This window comes from Neodiprion virginianus, chromosome 2 (genome assembly GCF_021901495.1).
Source record: "Neodiprion virginianus isolate iyNeoVirg1 chromosome 2, iyNeoVirg1.1, whole genome shotgun sequence".
In the NCBI taxonomy this organism is placed as follows: domain Eukaryota; kingdom Metazoa; phylum Arthropoda; class Insecta; order Hymenoptera; family Diprionidae; genus Neodiprion; species Neodiprion virginianus.
Window position 1 is genome coordinate 35732545 of NC_060878.1, and position 17276 is coordinate 35749820.

General features: G+C 38.5%; 2 protein-coding genes across 8 annotated transcripts; one reads left to right on the plus strand and one right to left on the minus strand.

Moving 5' to 3' along the window:
• Positions 1-220: 220 nt before the first annotated feature.
• Positions 221-3430, minus strand: LOC124296939 (dnaJ homolog subfamily C member 1). Of its 2 annotated transcripts, none has more exons than XM_046747402.1 (7): positions 3094-3430; positions 2788-2889; positions 2542-2652; positions 2007-2251; positions 1560-1872; positions 1244-1462; positions 221-1158 (listed from the first exon to the last, which is right to left on the minus strand). In XM_046747402.1, the coding sequence occupies exons 1-7, from the start codon at positions 3238-3240 to the stop codon at positions 1096-1098; spliced, it is 1200 nt and encodes a 399-aa protein (XP_046603358.1). In that variant the 5' UTR covers positions 3241-3430; the 3' UTR covers positions 221-1095. The 2 variants fall into 2 exon arrangements, with proteins under 2 accessions (XP_046603358.1, XP_046603356.1); XM_046747400.1 differs by having other exon boundaries at positions 2434-2652; positions 3094-3429.
• Positions 3431-4537: 1107 nt separating this feature from the next.
• LOC124296940 (uncharacterized) lies at positions 4538-8031 on the plus strand. 6 transcript variants are annotated; one of them, XM_046747405.1, is made up of 5 exons: positions 4538-4819; positions 5481-5538; positions 5713-5899; positions 5971-6327; positions 6404-8031. In XM_046747405.1, exons 2-5 carry the CDS (start codon positions 5501-5503, stop codon positions 6794-6796), a joined length of 975 nt encoding a protein of 324 aa, XP_046603361.1. In that variant the 5' UTR covers positions 4538-4819; positions 5481-5500; the 3' UTR covers positions 6797-8031. The 6 variants fall into 6 exon arrangements, with proteins under 6 accessions (XP_046603361.1, XP_046603362.1, XP_046603360.1 ...); XM_046747406.1 differs by having other exon boundaries at positions 4538-4808; XM_046747404.1 differs by having other exon boundaries at positions 4539-4808; positions 5438-5538.
• The last annotated feature ends 9245 nt before the right edge of the window (positions 8032-17276 follow it).

Below are 17276 nucleotides of genomic sequence, written 5' to 3' on the forward strand. Positions count from 1 at the left end.
AAACGATAGAGCATAGGCTTACAATGTTTTTACTTTTGAAGCAGCCCGTCTCAGTTAAAGAGCTTTTCACAGCTGTTTTCTGTTAAGCACAATCGTACAGTGCTAGTTTGTTTGAATATAGCAGTCATAAATCAGCTATGTTCTTGATTTTGATTTACGTTGCCTCCATCAACTGTTCATGTTTATTTTACAGTTCAAACTAATTTTTTTTTATGAACGCTCGTAATGCTCACATAAAACTTGGGTGCCTAAATTTGTGGAAAAAAATCCTGATATACTTTCAATACTTACATTCCATGCTAAGAAATTGCAATTCACAGCCCGTGGTTGTCTCTCCAGAATGATTGTGTTAGCAACTGCAGCTTTTCAACCCGAAGTAGGACTGGGTGGAAACTTTACTTACACATCTCTTGGGTAGAAACAGTATCCTGCGCAAATTTTATGGAAATTGATTCGGCAGTTTGACTTATATACAAAAAATTGGGGGTCCTGAAAGTCCTCGAAAACCACTTCTCGGGTGCTAATACGTATTTCATATATAGTTTAGAAATTTTTTCTCGTTCCAAAGTTTTTAGCGATGGCAAATTTACGAGACACTTTGCAATGATCGTCCATAAAAAGCATGCGTAGAGCCCAGTATTGTAGTAACAAAAGTAGACAAAGTGACATGGAAATATAGATAAGTCTCACAAGATTCAATGATGAACAAGTGATAATTCAAACTAGTGTCTCGCTTCGTAGAATCCTTTCTGTATTTTCACAGTAAGAAACAACCACAGAGGCAATTATGTGAAAATAGATTTGAGCCCATGTATTTAGTTCGATTGTGATCAAACAAGTCGAAATATTAGTTACAAACACTATTTTTCCAGCTTGATAATAAAAATAGATGAAGTAGATTGATTCTAAGGATATACACATGCATGTAATTCACAAACATACATAAATATCTATTTACAATACTGTACATGCACGTTTTTCCACGTCTGTTCGCATCACTCGATGTCTTAAATAATAGTGGCATTTTTATTGAATAAATAAATTCCTGAAAGGTATGAAAAACTAAACAATTCTCAACACATATCTTCCACTTCACTATTGCTGTTGTTTTTTCTTGATGAGCTCTACTAACTGCCGATAGCGTATCTGACACTCTTCCTACACAACAAAGAATAAAATATATGTATTGACCATAATTATATGCCATGAATATTACTGGATAGTAAAAAATATTCAGAAATACCTTAGATTTTCCGTCGACACAAGTTGCGATCTTCTCCCAACGATCCTGTGACATGCCCTTGGGATATTTACTTAATGCAGCTTCAAGTGCTCTTTGTTGTTCCTGACTCCATTCACCAACTGAATCTGTTACTTCCGCACGAGTTTTGATCTTCTTTGGCAATTCTTCTAAAGGAGTTTCTTCAACAACTTGATTTGGTTTCAACCCCTCATCTTTGACCTTTTAGAATCACAAATCATATCTCACTTTTACAACGATCTTAAGAAAAACCAAACTTAGGTCCACAAAACTGAGAAAGTTATTAAACTATAATTACTTTTTTGGCCATGTGTGTGACTTCAGTAACAGTTCTGTTCATGGCATCTGCGATCTTCTCCCATCGATCTGAAGTACCGCCAGGATATTTTTTAACAAGTTTAATTAATTCTGATATATCGTCATCGGTCCAAAGGCCTCCTCCAGTCGGTTTTGGCTTTTCAATCACATGGGTTTTCTGATAATTCTCTTGTTTATAGTTATGAACTTCACTAAAATTACTTCCACTACGTTCTTGTAGAGTAAAACCAGCTCTGCGTCGTCTTGGACCCCGTGGTATGGGCTCAGGCTCGGGTTCTTCATTCATTTGAGCCCTGAGGATATGAAAAGCAATATTTGGACACATAGCCAATAATCTTTGTTCACCTCCACACAGAGAATCATACAAGAGATTAGTATGAGTTGTAGACAATGATCGTTACTTCAAGAATTATGAATCTCCACTCACAAAGCCATTTCTTCTTCTTCCTTCTTTCTACGTCTTCTTTCCGCTAGTACTTCCTTGATAGCTCGGATGCCTGATGGAATGCCAACAATGGAAAAGAATGTCCACCGAGGTAGTTGGAAAGGCAAAGTATTCCATACGCTTGGTGTTGGAATTTTCTCCAAGATGTCAGCCAAATCTGGTACATCCATCCTACCTTTACGATTTTTCTTCTGCATTTTCTGCAGCTTGCTCCCTAATACTTGTTCCTGTGAAAGGTGTATTACTGTTAGCAAGGTAACAAAGTATAGCATAATAAATCAATTGAATTGTGTAATAATAGAAAGTGATTATAAGACTGGTGCAGTATATATGTTTGAAGTTGCAAAAAAGCATCTCTATTTCATTACTCAGCAGCATTATTACTCTTGCATAGTCATCTGGTACTTACATAAGTATATCTTTTTTCAAAATACGCCGCCCATCCAACAATATACTGGCCAATTGTAATAACTATAAATAATATAATGCTCATTTCTAATAGTCCCATTTTTCGTACATGACGATAGTAGTATACAGCCGATCGCCAGTTAGGCAGTCCATTAACAAGAACATTATTATATCGTTCCCGTTTTCCAGGGTCCCTCAGGACATCATACACTGCGACTAGCTGTGAGTTAGAAGAATGAAAATAACAGCAATTATTGTGGTCAACACAGAGCAGAGTTTAAATACAATAAACGGTGCACGACTTTCGAAGAACAATAATATCTAAGAATCAGTTAGCATCTTCAGAAATACTTACATGCCTAAATTTTTCGTCAGCATCTGGAGCGCTGTTTTTGTCTGGATGCAGCTGAAGTGATAACCGCCTAAAAGCTTTCTTAATATCTGTAGAATTGGCATCCTTGAAACGAATATGATGATTAGTAATGACACGAAACTAAAGGAAAACCATGTTGGAGAGTAAAAAAGATTGGTGAATCATTTGAAAACACCGATTTGTGTAGGGAAAATTTGATACACTTCTTAGATGTGATACAAACCACAGATTGGTATTAGATTCAATAAATGAAAATTATAATGATTATTAACGGGATGTTCTAGTTACCTGGGGAACACCTAAGAGAGCATAGAAGTTCTGATTAACTTCTTCGACGACGTCGAAAACTTCCAGTTCATCGTTGTCCCATGCTAATGAGAATCTGCATATGTCCAAAAATTGCAAGACACCGAAAATCACTAGCGACACCCTCATTTTTAAATTTTAAATATGTACATAACACATGTAGATTACTATCAAATCATTTACTACTCTTTTTGCCGGGCTATTTCGGAAACTGCATCATTTTCTGAATAAAACGAGGAAAATTTTGGTATAGGTTAACAATGCATATGCCACATCCCTGTCTGCTGCTAATGCTGCCACTGACTAGTGCTGACTATTCATTGGCGTGAGTTGAAAGTCGGAACCAAAGAGGATGGAGTTTTTGCGGTTGACGTGCTACAACACCCAAACACCTGATTACAGGCAACCCATCGTGCACTAAACGCTTGATGTTGAAACTTCTCTGGAGCGCCTTGGGTTGGTCAATGATGTAGCTTTCGGTTTTGCACAAAATCATATAAGTTGGACGAGTATCACAATCAGCTTTAAATTACTTCTAAGAAAAATTATGAAAGGTGAATCCACGAACGATTATAGTTACGTGCTAAATTACTTCTTCTGTATTCAGAATCAATAACATCGGTTCAGATCATACATTTAAAAGTTACAGCTAAAACTTATTGGACCTTTAATTTTTGCAAAATAATTTTGAGACTGAAAAAGCTCGGCTAAATTTGAGTATTTTATAAGCTGGTCTTAATTTATATCAGCTATACAATATAGCCAGAGATGCTGTAGAGCTATAAAAACCGGCCAAGAATAAAATGAGCAAATCGGAATCACAGCATTTCGATCGTGCTGCTATGTCGAATCGGTCTTGCGATTTTCCGTTTGCGAATATAGGTTTGTCACGAATTATTTTTATGAACGAACATAATTTTTCATTGACAACGAAACACAACAATATTTATGGAATTGCAAAAACCAATTATACAAAAATACTGGCAATTTCCGCTTCATAAATCAAAGTTTCATTCCAAGGTATACTCGGCTATTCTAAAGGTTTCTAGCCTTACAGTCACATCAATTGGCTGTATGTACTTGATATTCGAATTTAAAGAAATCTTATTTAAATTGACAAGATTTATAGTGTACACTTAAAATTAGACCAGCGCGTTCATCCAAATGCCACATAATAGGCATGCATTACGTGTATGCGAATAGCGCAGAATCCTGTTGTGACTCTTCGACAGTGTTCTATATCGTTCAAATATCCCTCAAAATTATATCGAACCTTAGAGAGGATTTACATAATTTGATTTTCTGATACAACTTTTTCTTTTGAATAACAGTGGAAATAAAATTAGATATCTCAACTATATTCGAATATAAATAATTGCATCACTCCTTAAAAAATCGCGCCTTTCCGTTAAAGCAACGCGTGTCTGTTAGAGCTTGGATGAAGCCGATCAATACGAGGCCCGCCGCACTCATCTGTGCTGGAAAATGTGCTGATAGTCAGTAAATTCCTCCCTACTTGTAGTCGTAAGAATTTTTTAAATATTTAGCTGAGTGTAACATTACGTGGTTGTGACTGATTGAAGTGCGCCTAAAAGTAATTTTTTCAATAAAATATTTTTGTACGTGTAGTATGCAATGGTTACTATTTGACACAATACCTAAGAACAGTGAAGATCAGGAACATCGAACGAAATTATGTAAGAACATGGTACGATCGAAAGTGCTACATTTTTTTTCAACAATCAATTTTAAAGACAGTCACGATTTAAGGTTTAACATCATTTTTGATACACAGAATTTTTAAATAACCCACACATATCTGGTTCTTTTGAAGAAAATTATAGTGAATCATTTACACTTCTAAAATGAACTTTTATTTGCAACTGATATTAAATAATTTCATTTGTTTGTTCGAGATAAATATAACGCGCGTTAATAAATAAAATTAAATAATGAATGTATACACTCGTGATTACTTAATACTGCAAATAGTATAATTTTTGCTTGTCGTTATAATGTGAGTGCTCAAAGACTGTTTTCTTCGTAAACGTAGTTAACACAATTTTCGCGAGAGCGTTATTTTCGCAATAAGTGATGTATTACGCAATTACTCGCGCATTTCCAAACTCCTAATCATGAACATTTAAAGGAAACGGGAATTATTTTATTATGTATCATAAATTACTAACAATTGTTGAGCGATTTATGTACGACTATTCCATCATCCATGGGAAATATACCAGTAAAACCTGAAAATCACACAACGATTTACACTAAACTTGAGTCTAATAAGTGCAATAACAAAACTTGCTTGTAACTAATATAGTGAATTTAGAAACATTTCCTTTTCAATACCTGTGCCCGAAAAGGGGGCCAACTGCTGTAAGGGATGTTCACAATTCTGATTTCGACCTATTGGTACTTATGGTATGTGTGATGTGATTAGCAACTGGTATATAATTGTGATTCACCGTAACGACTATGTATACTGTTTCTTTGATATTATTATTCCTTGTAGTCAGAAACATGAACTATTTTTATCCTACAAACTTCCCTTACATTCCTTTCGATCACCCTTTATACATTATATATTCTCTATAGGGCGGCTGTATTAGCAGGACTTGCAATAACAGCTGTGTGCGCTTGTTGGTTCTGGAAACATTATGCAACTGGCTCAATTGAAGATGGGTCTCCATCAGACAGAATGTCAGCAGCTTCCTGTTACTTACCTCCGCATTACAGCCGATGCAGTTCGTTTTTTCAAGCTCTACCACCTCCTTACAATGAGGTAAATATCCCCTATTCACAAACCTTAATATTAGCAAAAATCTGTCTGATACATTGAATAATGCCACCTAGGTGACATCAAAGCCGGACCTGTATCCGTTGGTGATTGGCTATGACGAAGGCATAGGCAAAAGTACTTCCGGCTTGGTGATGCGCTACTTTCGATCTTTGTCTCACGCGAGTACGTTGGATTCTCTGAGCTCAAGTTTTATGTGCAATGTGGTTAACGAGGCTAACACTATTATCCCACCACCATACTCCTGTAATAATAGCATAGATGAATTGTCAACCGTTGAATGCAGCCGAGGTCCAAACTTGAATGGCGGATCTATCATTTCACTAGCAAACCACAGGACAACTTCTGATATCTCTAGTCTGGCAGCTCAATCCCCTTGCTCACCTCCCAGAGCGACTACTCCCACTATAGAGGTAGGGTTCATTTAGTATGGTTGATTGATATAACAATAACCCATTTCCGGTTGTTTGTCTCAACTTCTGATTATAGGTGAGGGAATTATTGGATAAGATCCACCAGCTCCCTGCACAGTTTCCACACGAGCCAAACGTCAACGTTTTAACGACGCAAAATCGACCACAAATGCTTCATAGTTTGAGTTCGTTCGGGGCCTTGACACGGCCTCTAAGTCCTGGAGAATTAGTGGCATTTAGGCCCAGAAGAGCTCGAGGGAAGATGTATATGCCTCTTGGCCTACCGAGTTCAAGAAGTAAGTCAAAAAGGTGGCTTTCTCGATCAGCGCCCACAACACCATGCGGGACCGCACCTCCGCCGCTATTACCTGGGCAGAATAGGAGACCATCCCAAGTCGAGAATAAGAGTATAGACTATCAGGGCGTTCCCTTGCTTTCTGAACAGGATGAAGAACCACAGCAAGTTTGACAGGATGAGAATTTGGTGCCTGAGAATAAGTAAAATAACGTTTTTATGAAACAAAATCTTGATAAAACAGGTTCTCATTGAACAATAAGAGCTTTCGATCCCTGATTGAAAAGTGGGTATATGTGACACATTTTAGTACACTAATAAGTAAGTTTCAAATTATACATTACATTCCGCAGCAGCAAAAGTATACCAATATGTATGCATTATCTCTTCAAATAAATCTTCAAAGCTTCAAATGTTAATGCTCAAGATAGCTTTGAATATTATAGAACCTGCTGCGTTAACTTTCATAAACCTTCTATAGGTAGATATACAAACAAGGGAAATAATTTAAGCAATCTTCTCAACTAGATCAATTCTAATAGATGTATATTTATAACAAAACTATTTCATGTTGTAAAACATTAAGTTTTCAGATTACCGGAAAGCTGTTCGCAGTTATATTACTTGAATAATTACACCTTGTGATAGAATATTATTACGAAAAAAGACGTAAAATGAAACTTCACACACCAATAGATCACGTGATCTAAAGATTTGAGAGATTTATTAATACACACAATTTACCTAAGCAACGATTACAGAAACCTTTTACCTGACCTATATCTCATAGGTAGGTACATGCAATAATATATTCAAACATTACGTACATGATTACTTATTGTTAAACAGGATGAGTGAAATAATCGATAAATAATGATATTGCAAAGTACTACATGCTGAACTAATTTAGAGAAATAATACGTCCATTCTGGCCTTCCATTGTAGGGAATTAATATTCATACAAGAGACAAAAGAGAAATAAAACTAACAATTCCAGGACAATATGCAGAAAATTTATACAAGAAGGATAGTAGTACACGAACATTGCATGTATAGGATGTGCCTACAACGGAATCCTTACATAATAGAATAATCTCAGCTGAAATTTCAGGCCTGACAATAACGCCCTGCGTGTTGAATTGAAAGTGTCCCGATATTTGTTTAGTAAAGCGATTACGTGATTTACAGCCAGTTCTGAACTCATTATTATCCAACAGTAAATCTTCAACCAAATTAATCTGAAATATACCTAGGAAAGCTAAAAAAAAAATATTTAAAAAAATATTAACGAGGCCTGACAATGTCATATAAAAATTGTAAGTAATTTATGTATGCACTGTGTAGTTACATGTATTTTTTTATGGAGTCTAATGTGAATAAAAATGAGCTGTTGTGGCAGGAGAAAATCACTTATTGTATGCGTGCTTTCCTCGCCAGTGTTATTATCATTCTGTCTAATACTAATACTCTAAAAACTATTGTTAACCCTGATGGTTTACAACCCATATTCACTAATAGATGTGTACCATAATTTCTAAAAGTCAATGGCATAATTCCGAAGCACAGGAGTGTAGGCTGATAAAAAATCGTGCATACATATATGCATACACTGTAGCAGTGTGATATTAATTAAAGGTCGTCCATTCCATTTCCCCATATATATTCGGGATGATGAAATTCACAGTACAGTTCAACTCATTTTCACGGCAAAGAGTTAATTTTCGAGTAGTTTGGAGGTACACGTTTTTGGGACGAATGTGGTGCTCAGGAGTAGTAATCATTTCAATTGGGTATTGATAACACGAAATAGCTTATGTCTTTACACCTTACGTAATTGTAATATCCGTCTAGGCGCACTCGCCTACAAATGATTTAATTAAAGTATAGGTACCCGAGAGAAGAATGTATATATAGATCATAAATAATAATAGATCAGATGTAATAATGATGCAGTGACAAAGAAGTATGTACCGGAAACAAACTAGATTATCTACAATAATATGGCTATGATATGAAAACCGAAGAATTATTCATTTCGAAATAGGATTCTATTCGACACGCGCTCGATCTATTCCATAACATTAATATTCATAATTATTCCAACAACTTTTCATTTGCTCTCTCGATCTTGAATTTTCGTAGGCATGGAATCGAAACGCTGTTTTAGCTAGTCGCAAGTGAAGTATCTACGTTGGGTAGAGAGGCAGAATTGTTTTTCGAAAGGTGTTCAAATGGAAAAAAATTCGAAGTAACTGTAATACATCACGGATGCGCTAAGTTTGATTGAGATGGAATGGGATGCTCCGTATATGAGACAGTATTTAACGCAATGTCGTGATTTAAAGACCTAAAAGGGTGATTGTCGGCGATTTTTTTTTTTTTTTGATGGGGAGAGATGCAACGAAGCTTCTTAAAACTTCAAATGTATTTTAACACACATTTGAAAGGTAGGACCAAAGATTTTTATCATCTAACTGTCGCAGAACGGCAGCGTTATTAGCTGACCCGAAATGAAGAATATATCTTTAGTCAACGGCTGACCATCGAAGGGCCTAGTCGCTTGAGTCTGGATTCGGCAGAAAAGATAAGGTGCGTAGGTATGTCTTGACTCAAAAACTAAACTCATCATACATCATATCATATCATCATACATCATCATACATCATATATAGTATTAAAGTTCGAAACCAAAGTTTCGATGTGCGGATCTTCGAATGTTCAATAAGTGACGTCACTCAAAATTTTTTTTCTCCTGACGTCATCGATCTATGTACACGAAAATCAGCTCGCCGAATTCCTCAGTCTGGGAACAACCGCGCAGTAGAGAAGACGAATGAGAATCACGCTCCGCAGATTTCGAGTACCGAGTTCTCTACTTCCGTGGGTCCCGCACTTCGGGTCTGCTTCATGGTCCAACTCGAGTTCCAGGACAAGCGCTCCGCGGTTTCTATGCTCCAGGTTCGCTACCTGGTGAAACTCGACTTTCAGGTCAAGCGCTCCGTAGTTTCTATGCTCCAGGTCCGCTACCTGGTGAAACTCGACTTCCAGGACAAGCGCTCCGTAGTTCTGGCTGTCCTGGTCCTTGACCTGGTGACTTTTGACCTTCAGGACTACTTTTCCGTAGTTCTGGCTGTCCAGGTCCTCCACCTGGTGGATTTTGACATCCAGGAAAAGCGCTCCGTGGTCCAGGTTCTTGAACTGGTGACTTTTTACCCAGCGCTGCGTAGTTTCTGCACTCCAGGTTCGGTTCCTGTTGAAACTAGACTTCTAGGGCAAGCGCTCCGTAGTTTCTGCGGTCCAGGTCCACTACCCGGCGACACTCGACTTCAAGAAGAGGACGAGGAGGACGAGGCGGTGGAGGAAGACATGGAGATCAAAGAGGACGAGGTGGACGAGGAGGATTTTTCGCGCGAGCCCAACTTTAATAGCTATCAATCTGCTAATGAAATTTCTATAATTTTTTATAATTTTCTCATATTCTCCTTGGTCAAATCTGTCGATAAAAAAATTATACTGATCCTTGCACAATATTTTTGATGTGTTCTAATACTTAAAATATTTATCAGTATTCAAGGTGTAACCCGAGGTGGTTGGCGTTGGTCGTCGGAGGTGGTTGGCGGTGGTTGAAGGTGATCGAGGTGGACGGGGATTTTGAGGATTTGTGCACTGTGAGTATAACATTTGTATAATATTTAAGGGGAGAAATCCCTTTAGAATTTTCAAAAAATCGATTTTTTTTTACATATTTCGAAAGTATAATACCCAAAGAATGTACTGACCAAAGGAAAACCCGAAATAATCAATATTTGCGGAGTTATCGCATATAGTGTAGAGCGGAGCGACAGCGTGCGGTCAGGTAGCGAGTCGGGCGCTCGGACCATTAGAGGCGGAGCAACCTTCACATCACAATGCTCCCTTATCTACCTTTTTTTTTGACCAGGCGGATGTTTCGAGAAATTTTATAGAGGGGACATTATGGATATATCCATATTGCGTGAAACGGTAGGTATACGGAACGAAACGTCGCCCGAAAAACAGATTCAGTTTCGTTTGAAATTTTGTCACGAACGGCTGAGTTTACCAAAGTAAAATGCCAAACTATCCGAAAGGAACGCGAGGCAATATAGCCCGAAAATGTGGTTTTCGAGGAAGAAGAAGGTCTGCTGTACGCGCCTGGCATCGCTGATTAATCGGTAAGTCACTACAATCACTAGTTTTCACATGTTGAAACTTTGAACGCGATTATCTCGAACAACATTTTAAAAAACTACTCGTGTTGTAGCTCCAAAAGTTATCGACCGATTTCGATGAAGTTTTGGGAAATCACACTCAGTGATATTATCGGAAGGATGTACCTAAAGTTCGAAAGGTAGCGCGTAAATAAATACCTTTTTAGGGGTCGAGTATGTCGAAAAAAAGGTCGAAAATTCGACCCTTAGAATAAAAAGGCTCCCAAATTTTCAATTTTGAACTTTGTCATCATTTTTTAGGTACATCCTTCCCCTTAATATGTCAATAAACGAATAACGATAGTTAAATCTTTTTCAGATCAACAGCAAGAGAGTGACAACTGCAGCACTTTTCGATGTCACGGAAAACAGGCGTCCCAAGACCCTTCATAACGCCGCCATTTTGTGTATGATCGCAACAAAAAAAATTGTTTCTCACCTTGAAGGCCTCAATAAAATTATGTGAAAATTTGAAAATTATAAGATGATTTTTTCCCCTCTAAAAAAATTACCGAAAAATACCTATTTTTCACGCTTCCAAAGGGATATCTCCACTTAAGTCGAATCTGAAACCAAAAATTTTCGGCTCCAAAAATGAAAAAAAACGTAAGGCTAACCCCTTTGCATTTTTGGCGAAAATCTTGGCGATTTCGAAAAGTGCTGGAATCAAATCTTTCAGGCACTATTCCGACGTAATTTTGCGAGAAAAATCGATGGGGCACAGACCCAATACGCTGCGATCAACGCATCGAAAGTTACAGCCGAAAAACGAAAACCTGAATTTTCGACATTTTTCAACAGGTGCTTTTTCCTTCGTCATTTCTCTGCTGTTGATGCCACGCTCTTTTCGCTGCGTTTTCTGAGTTCCTAGGGGTTCAATTGGTCGGGCAAAAGTCATACGAATTAATTATGAGAGGAAAAATTTTTTGGTAAAAAAAAAAGGAAGGTTAACCCCTTTGTATTTTTGGCGAAAATTTTCGCGATTCTAAAAAGTGCTGGAATCAAATCTTTCAGGCACTATTTCGACGTAATTTTGCGAGAAAAATCGATTGGGCATAGACCCAATACGCTGCGATCAACGCATCGGAAGTTACAGCCAAAAAACGAAAACCTGAATTTTCGACATTTTTCAGCAGGTGCTTTTTCCTTCGTCATTTCTCTGCTGTTGATCCCACGCTCTTTTCGCTGCGTTTTCTGAGTTCCTAGGGGTTCAATTGGTCGGGCGAGAGTCATACGAATCAATTCTGAGAGGAAAAATTTTTTGGTAAAAAAAAAAAGGAAGGTTAACCCCTTCGTATTTTTGGCGAAAATTCTCGCGATTCTGAAAAGTGCTGGAATCAAATCTTTCAGGCACTATTCCGACGTAATTTTGCGAGAAAAATCGATTGGGCACAGTCCCAATACGCTGCGATCAACGCTTTGGAAGTTACAGCCCAAAAACGAAAACCTGAATTTCCGACATTTTTCAGCAGGTGCTTTTTCCTTCGTCATTTCTCTGCTGTTGATCCCACGCTCTTTTCGCTGCGTTTTCTGAGTTCCTTGGGCTCCAATTGGTCTGGCAAGAGTCATACGAATCAATTCTGAGAGGAAAAATTTTTTGATAAAAAAAAAAGGAAGGTTAACCCCTTTGTATTTTCGGCGAAAATTTTCGCGATTCTGAAAAGTGCTGGAATCAAATCTTTCAGGCACTATTTCGACGTAATTTTGCGAGAAAAATCGATTGGGCACAGACCCAATACGCTGCGATCAACGCATCGTAAGTTACAGCCAAAAAACGAAAACCTGAATTTTCGACATTTTTCAGCAGGTGCTTTTTCCTTCGTCATTTCTCTGCTGTTGATCCCACGCTCTTTTCGCTGCGTTTTCTGAGTTCCTAGGGGTCCAATTGGTCGGGCAAGAGTCATACGAATCAATTCTGAGAGGAAAAATTTTTTGGTAAAAAAAAAAGGAAGGTTAACCCCTTCGTATTTTTGGCGAAAATTTTCGCGATTCTGAAAAGTGCTGGAATCAAATCTTTCAGGCACTATTCCGACGTAATTTTGCGAGAAAAATCGATTGGGCACAGTCCCAATACGCTGCGATCAACGCTTTGGAAGTTACAGCCAAAAAACGAAAACCTGAATTTCCGACATTTTTCAGCAGGTGCTTTTTCCTTCGTCATTTCTCTGCTGTTGATCCCACGCTCTTTTCGCTGCGTTTTCTGAGTTCCTAGGGGTTCAATTGATCGGGCAAGAGTCATACGAATCAATTCTGAGAGGAAAAATTTTTTGGTAAAAAAAAAAGGAAGGTTAACCCCTTTGTATTTTTGGCGAAAATTTTCGCGATTCTAAAAAGTGCTGGAATCAAATCTTTCAGGCACTATTTCGACGTAATTTTGCGAGAAAAATCGATTGGGCACAGACCCAATACGCTGCGATCAACGCATCGGAAGTTACAGCCAAAAAACGAAAACCTGAATTTTCGACATTTTTCAGCAGGTGCTTTTTCCTTCGTCATTTCTCTGCTGTTGATCCCACGCTCTTTTCGCTGCGTTTTCTGAGTTCCTAGGGGTTCAATTGGTCAAGCAAGAGTCATACGAATCAATTATGAGAGGAAAAATTTTTTGGTAAAAAAAAAAGGAAGGTTAACCCCTTTGTATTTTTGGCGAAAATTTTCGCGATTCTGAAAAGTGCTGGAATCAAATCTTTCAGGCACTATTTCGACGTAATTTTGCGAGAAAAATCGATTGGGCACAGTCCCAATACGCTGCGATCAACGCTTTGGAAGTTACAGCCAATAAACGAAAACCTGAATTTCCGACATTTTTCAGCAGGTGCTTTTTCCTTCGTCATTTCTCTGCTGTTGATCCCACGCTCTTTTCGCTGCGTTTTCTGAGTTCCTAGGGGTTCAATTGATCGGGCAAGAGTCATACGAATCAATTCTGAGAGGAAAAATTTTTTGGTAAAAAAAAAAGGAAGGTTAACCCCTTCGTATTTTTGGCGAAAATTTTCGCGATTCTGAAAAGTGCTGGAATCAAATCTTTCAGGCACTATTCCGACGTAATTTTGCGAGAAAAATCGATTGGGCACGGTCCCAATACGCTGCGATCAACGCATCGTAAGTTACAGCCAAAAAACGAAAACCTGAATTTTCGACATTTTTCAGCAGGTGCTTTTTCCTTCGTCATTTCTCTGCTGTTGATCCCACGCTCTTTTCGCTGCGTTTTCTGAGTTCCTTGGGCTCCAATTGGTCTGGCAAGAGTCATACGAATCAATTCTGAGAGGAAAAATTTTTTGATAAAAAAAAAAGGAAGGTTAACCCCTTTGTATTTTCGGCGAAAATTTTCGCGATTCTGAAAAGTGCTGGAATCAAATCTTTCAGGCACTATTTCGACGTAATTTTGCGAGAAAAATCGATTGGGCACAGACCCAATACGCTGCGATCAACGCATCGTAAGTTACAGCCAAAAAACGAAAACCTGAATTTTCGACATTTTTCAGCAGGTGCTTTTTCCTTCGTCATTTCTCTGCTGTTGATCCCACGCTCTTTTCGCTGCGTTTTCTGAGTTCCTAGGGGTCCAATTGGTCGGGCAAGAGTCATACGAATCAATTCTGAGAGGAAAAATTTTTTGGTAAAAAAAAAAGGAAGGTTAACCCCTTCGTATTTTTGGCGAAAATTTTCGCGATTCTGAAAAGTGCTGGAATCAAATCTTTCAGGCACTATTCCGACGTAATTTTGCGAGAAAAATCGATTGGGCACAGTCCCAATACGCTGCGATCAACGCTTTGGAAGTTACAGCCAAAAAACGAAAACCTGAATTTCCGACATTTTTCAGCAGGTGCTTTTTCCTTCGTCATTTCTCTGCTGTTGATCCCACGCTCTTTTCGCTGCGTTTTCTGAGTTCCTAGGGGTCCAATTAGTCGGGCAAGAGTCATACGAATCAATTCTGAGAGGAAAAATTTTTTGGTAAAAAAAAAAGGAAGGTTAACCCCTTCGTATTTTTGGCGAAAATTTTCGCGATTCTGAAAAGTGCTGGAATCAAATCTTTCAGGCACTATTCCGACGTAATTTTGCGAGAAAAATCGATTGGGCACAGTCCCAATACGCTGCGATCAACGCTTTGGAAGTTACAGCCAAAAAACGAAAACCTGAATTTCCGACATTTTTCAGCAGGTGCTTTTTCCTTCGTCATTTCTCTGCTGTTGATCCCACGCTCTTTTCGCTGCGTTTTCTGAGTTCCTAGGGGTTCAATTGATCGGGCAAGAGTCATACGAATCAATTCTGAGAGGAAAAATTTTTTGGTAAAAAAAAAAGGAAGGTTAACCCCTTCGTATTTTTGGCGAAAATTTTCGCGATTCTGAAAAGTGCTGGAATCAAATCTTTCAGGCACTATTCCGACGTAATTTTGCGAGAAAAATCGATTGGGCACGGTCCCAATACGCTGCGATCAACGCATCGTAAGTTACAGCCAAAAAACGAAAACCTGAATTTTCGACATTTTTCAGCAGGTGCTTTTTCCTTCGTCATTTCTCTGCTGTTGATCCCACGCTCTTTTCGCTGCGTTTTCTGAGTTCCTAGGGGTTCAATTGATCGGGCAAGAGTCATACGAATCAATTCTGAGAGGAAAAATTTTTTGGTAAAAAAAAAAGGAAGGTTAACCCCTTTGTATTTTTGGCGAAAATTTTCGCGATTCTGAAAAGTGCTGGAATCAAATCTTTCAGGCACTATTTCGACGTAATTTTGCGAGAAAAATCGATTGGGCACAGACCCAATACGCTGCGATCAACGCATCGGAAGTTACAGCCAAAAAACGAAAACCTGAATTTTCGACATTTTTCAGCAGGTGCTTTTTCCTTCGTCATTTCTCTGCTGTTGATCCCACGCTCTTTTCGCTGCGTTTTCTGAGTTCCTAGGGGTTCAATTGGTCGGGCGAGAGTCATACGAATCAATTCTGAGAGGAAAAATTTTTTGGTAAAAAAAAAAAGGAAGGTTAACCCCTTCGTATTTTTGGCGAAAATTCTCGCGATTCTGAAAAGTGCTGGAATCAAATCTTTCAGGCACTATTCCGACGTAATTTTGCGAGAAAAATCGATTGGGCACAGACCCAATACGCTGCGATCAACGCATCGTAAGTTACAGCCAAAAAACGAAAACCTGAATTTTCGACATTTTTCAGCAGGTGCTTTTTCCTTCGTCATTTCTCTGCTGTTGATCCCACGCTCTTTTCGCTGCGTTTTCTGAGTTCCTAGGGGTCCAATTGGTCGGGCAAGAGTCATACGAATCAATTCTGAGAGGAAAAATTTTTTGGTAAAAAAAAAAGGAAGGTTAACCCCTTCGTATTTTTGGCGAAAATTTTCGCGATTCTGAAAAGTGCTGGAATCAAATCTTTCAGGCACTATTCCGACGTAATTTTGCGAGAAAAATCGATTGGGCACAGTCCCAATACGCTGCGATCAACGCTTTGGAAGTTACAGCCAAAAAACGAAAACCTGAATTTCCGACATTTTTCAGCAGGTGCTTTTTCCTTCGTCATTTCTCTGCTGTTGATCTCACGCTCTTTTCGCTGCGTTTTCTGAGTTCCTAGGGGTCCAATTAGTCGGGCAAGAGTCATACGAATCAATTCTGAGAGGAAAAATTTTTTGGTAAAAAAAAAAGGAAGGTTAACCCCTTCGTATTTTTGGCGAAAATTTTCGCGATTCTGAAAAGTGCTGGAATCAAATCTTTCAGGCACTATTCCGACGTAATTTTGCGAGAAAAATCGATTGGGCACAGTCCCAATACGCTGCGATCAACGCTTTGGAAGTTACAGCCAAAAAACGAAAACCTGAATTTCCGACATTTTTCAGCAGGTGCTTTTTCCTTCGTCATTTCTCTGCTGTTGATCCCACGCTCTTTTCGCTGCGTTTTCTGAGTTCCTAGGGGTTCAATTGATCGGGCAAGAGTCATACGAATCAATTCTGAGAGGAAAAATTTTTTGGTAAAAAAAAAAGGAAGGTTAACCCCTTCGTATTTTTGGCGAAAATTTTCGCGATTCTGAAAAGTGCTGGAATCAAATCTTTCAGGCACTATTCCGACGTAATTTTGCGAGAAAAATCGATTGGGCACGGTCCCAATACGCTGCGATCAACGCATCGTAAGTTACAGCCAAAAAACGAAAACCTGAATTTTCGACATTTTTCAGCAGGTGCTTTTTCCTTCGTCATTTCTCTGCTGTTGATCCCACGCTCTTTTCGCTGCGTTTTCTGAGTTCCTTGGGCTCCAATTGGTCTGGCAAGAGTCATACGAATCAATTCTGAGAGGAAAAATTTTTTGATAAAAAAAAAAGGAAGGTTTAACCCCTTTGTATTTTCGGCGAAAATTTTCGCGATTCTGAAAAGTGCTGGAATCAAATCTTTCAGGCACTATTTCGACGTAATTTTGCGAGAAAAATCGATTGGGCACAGACC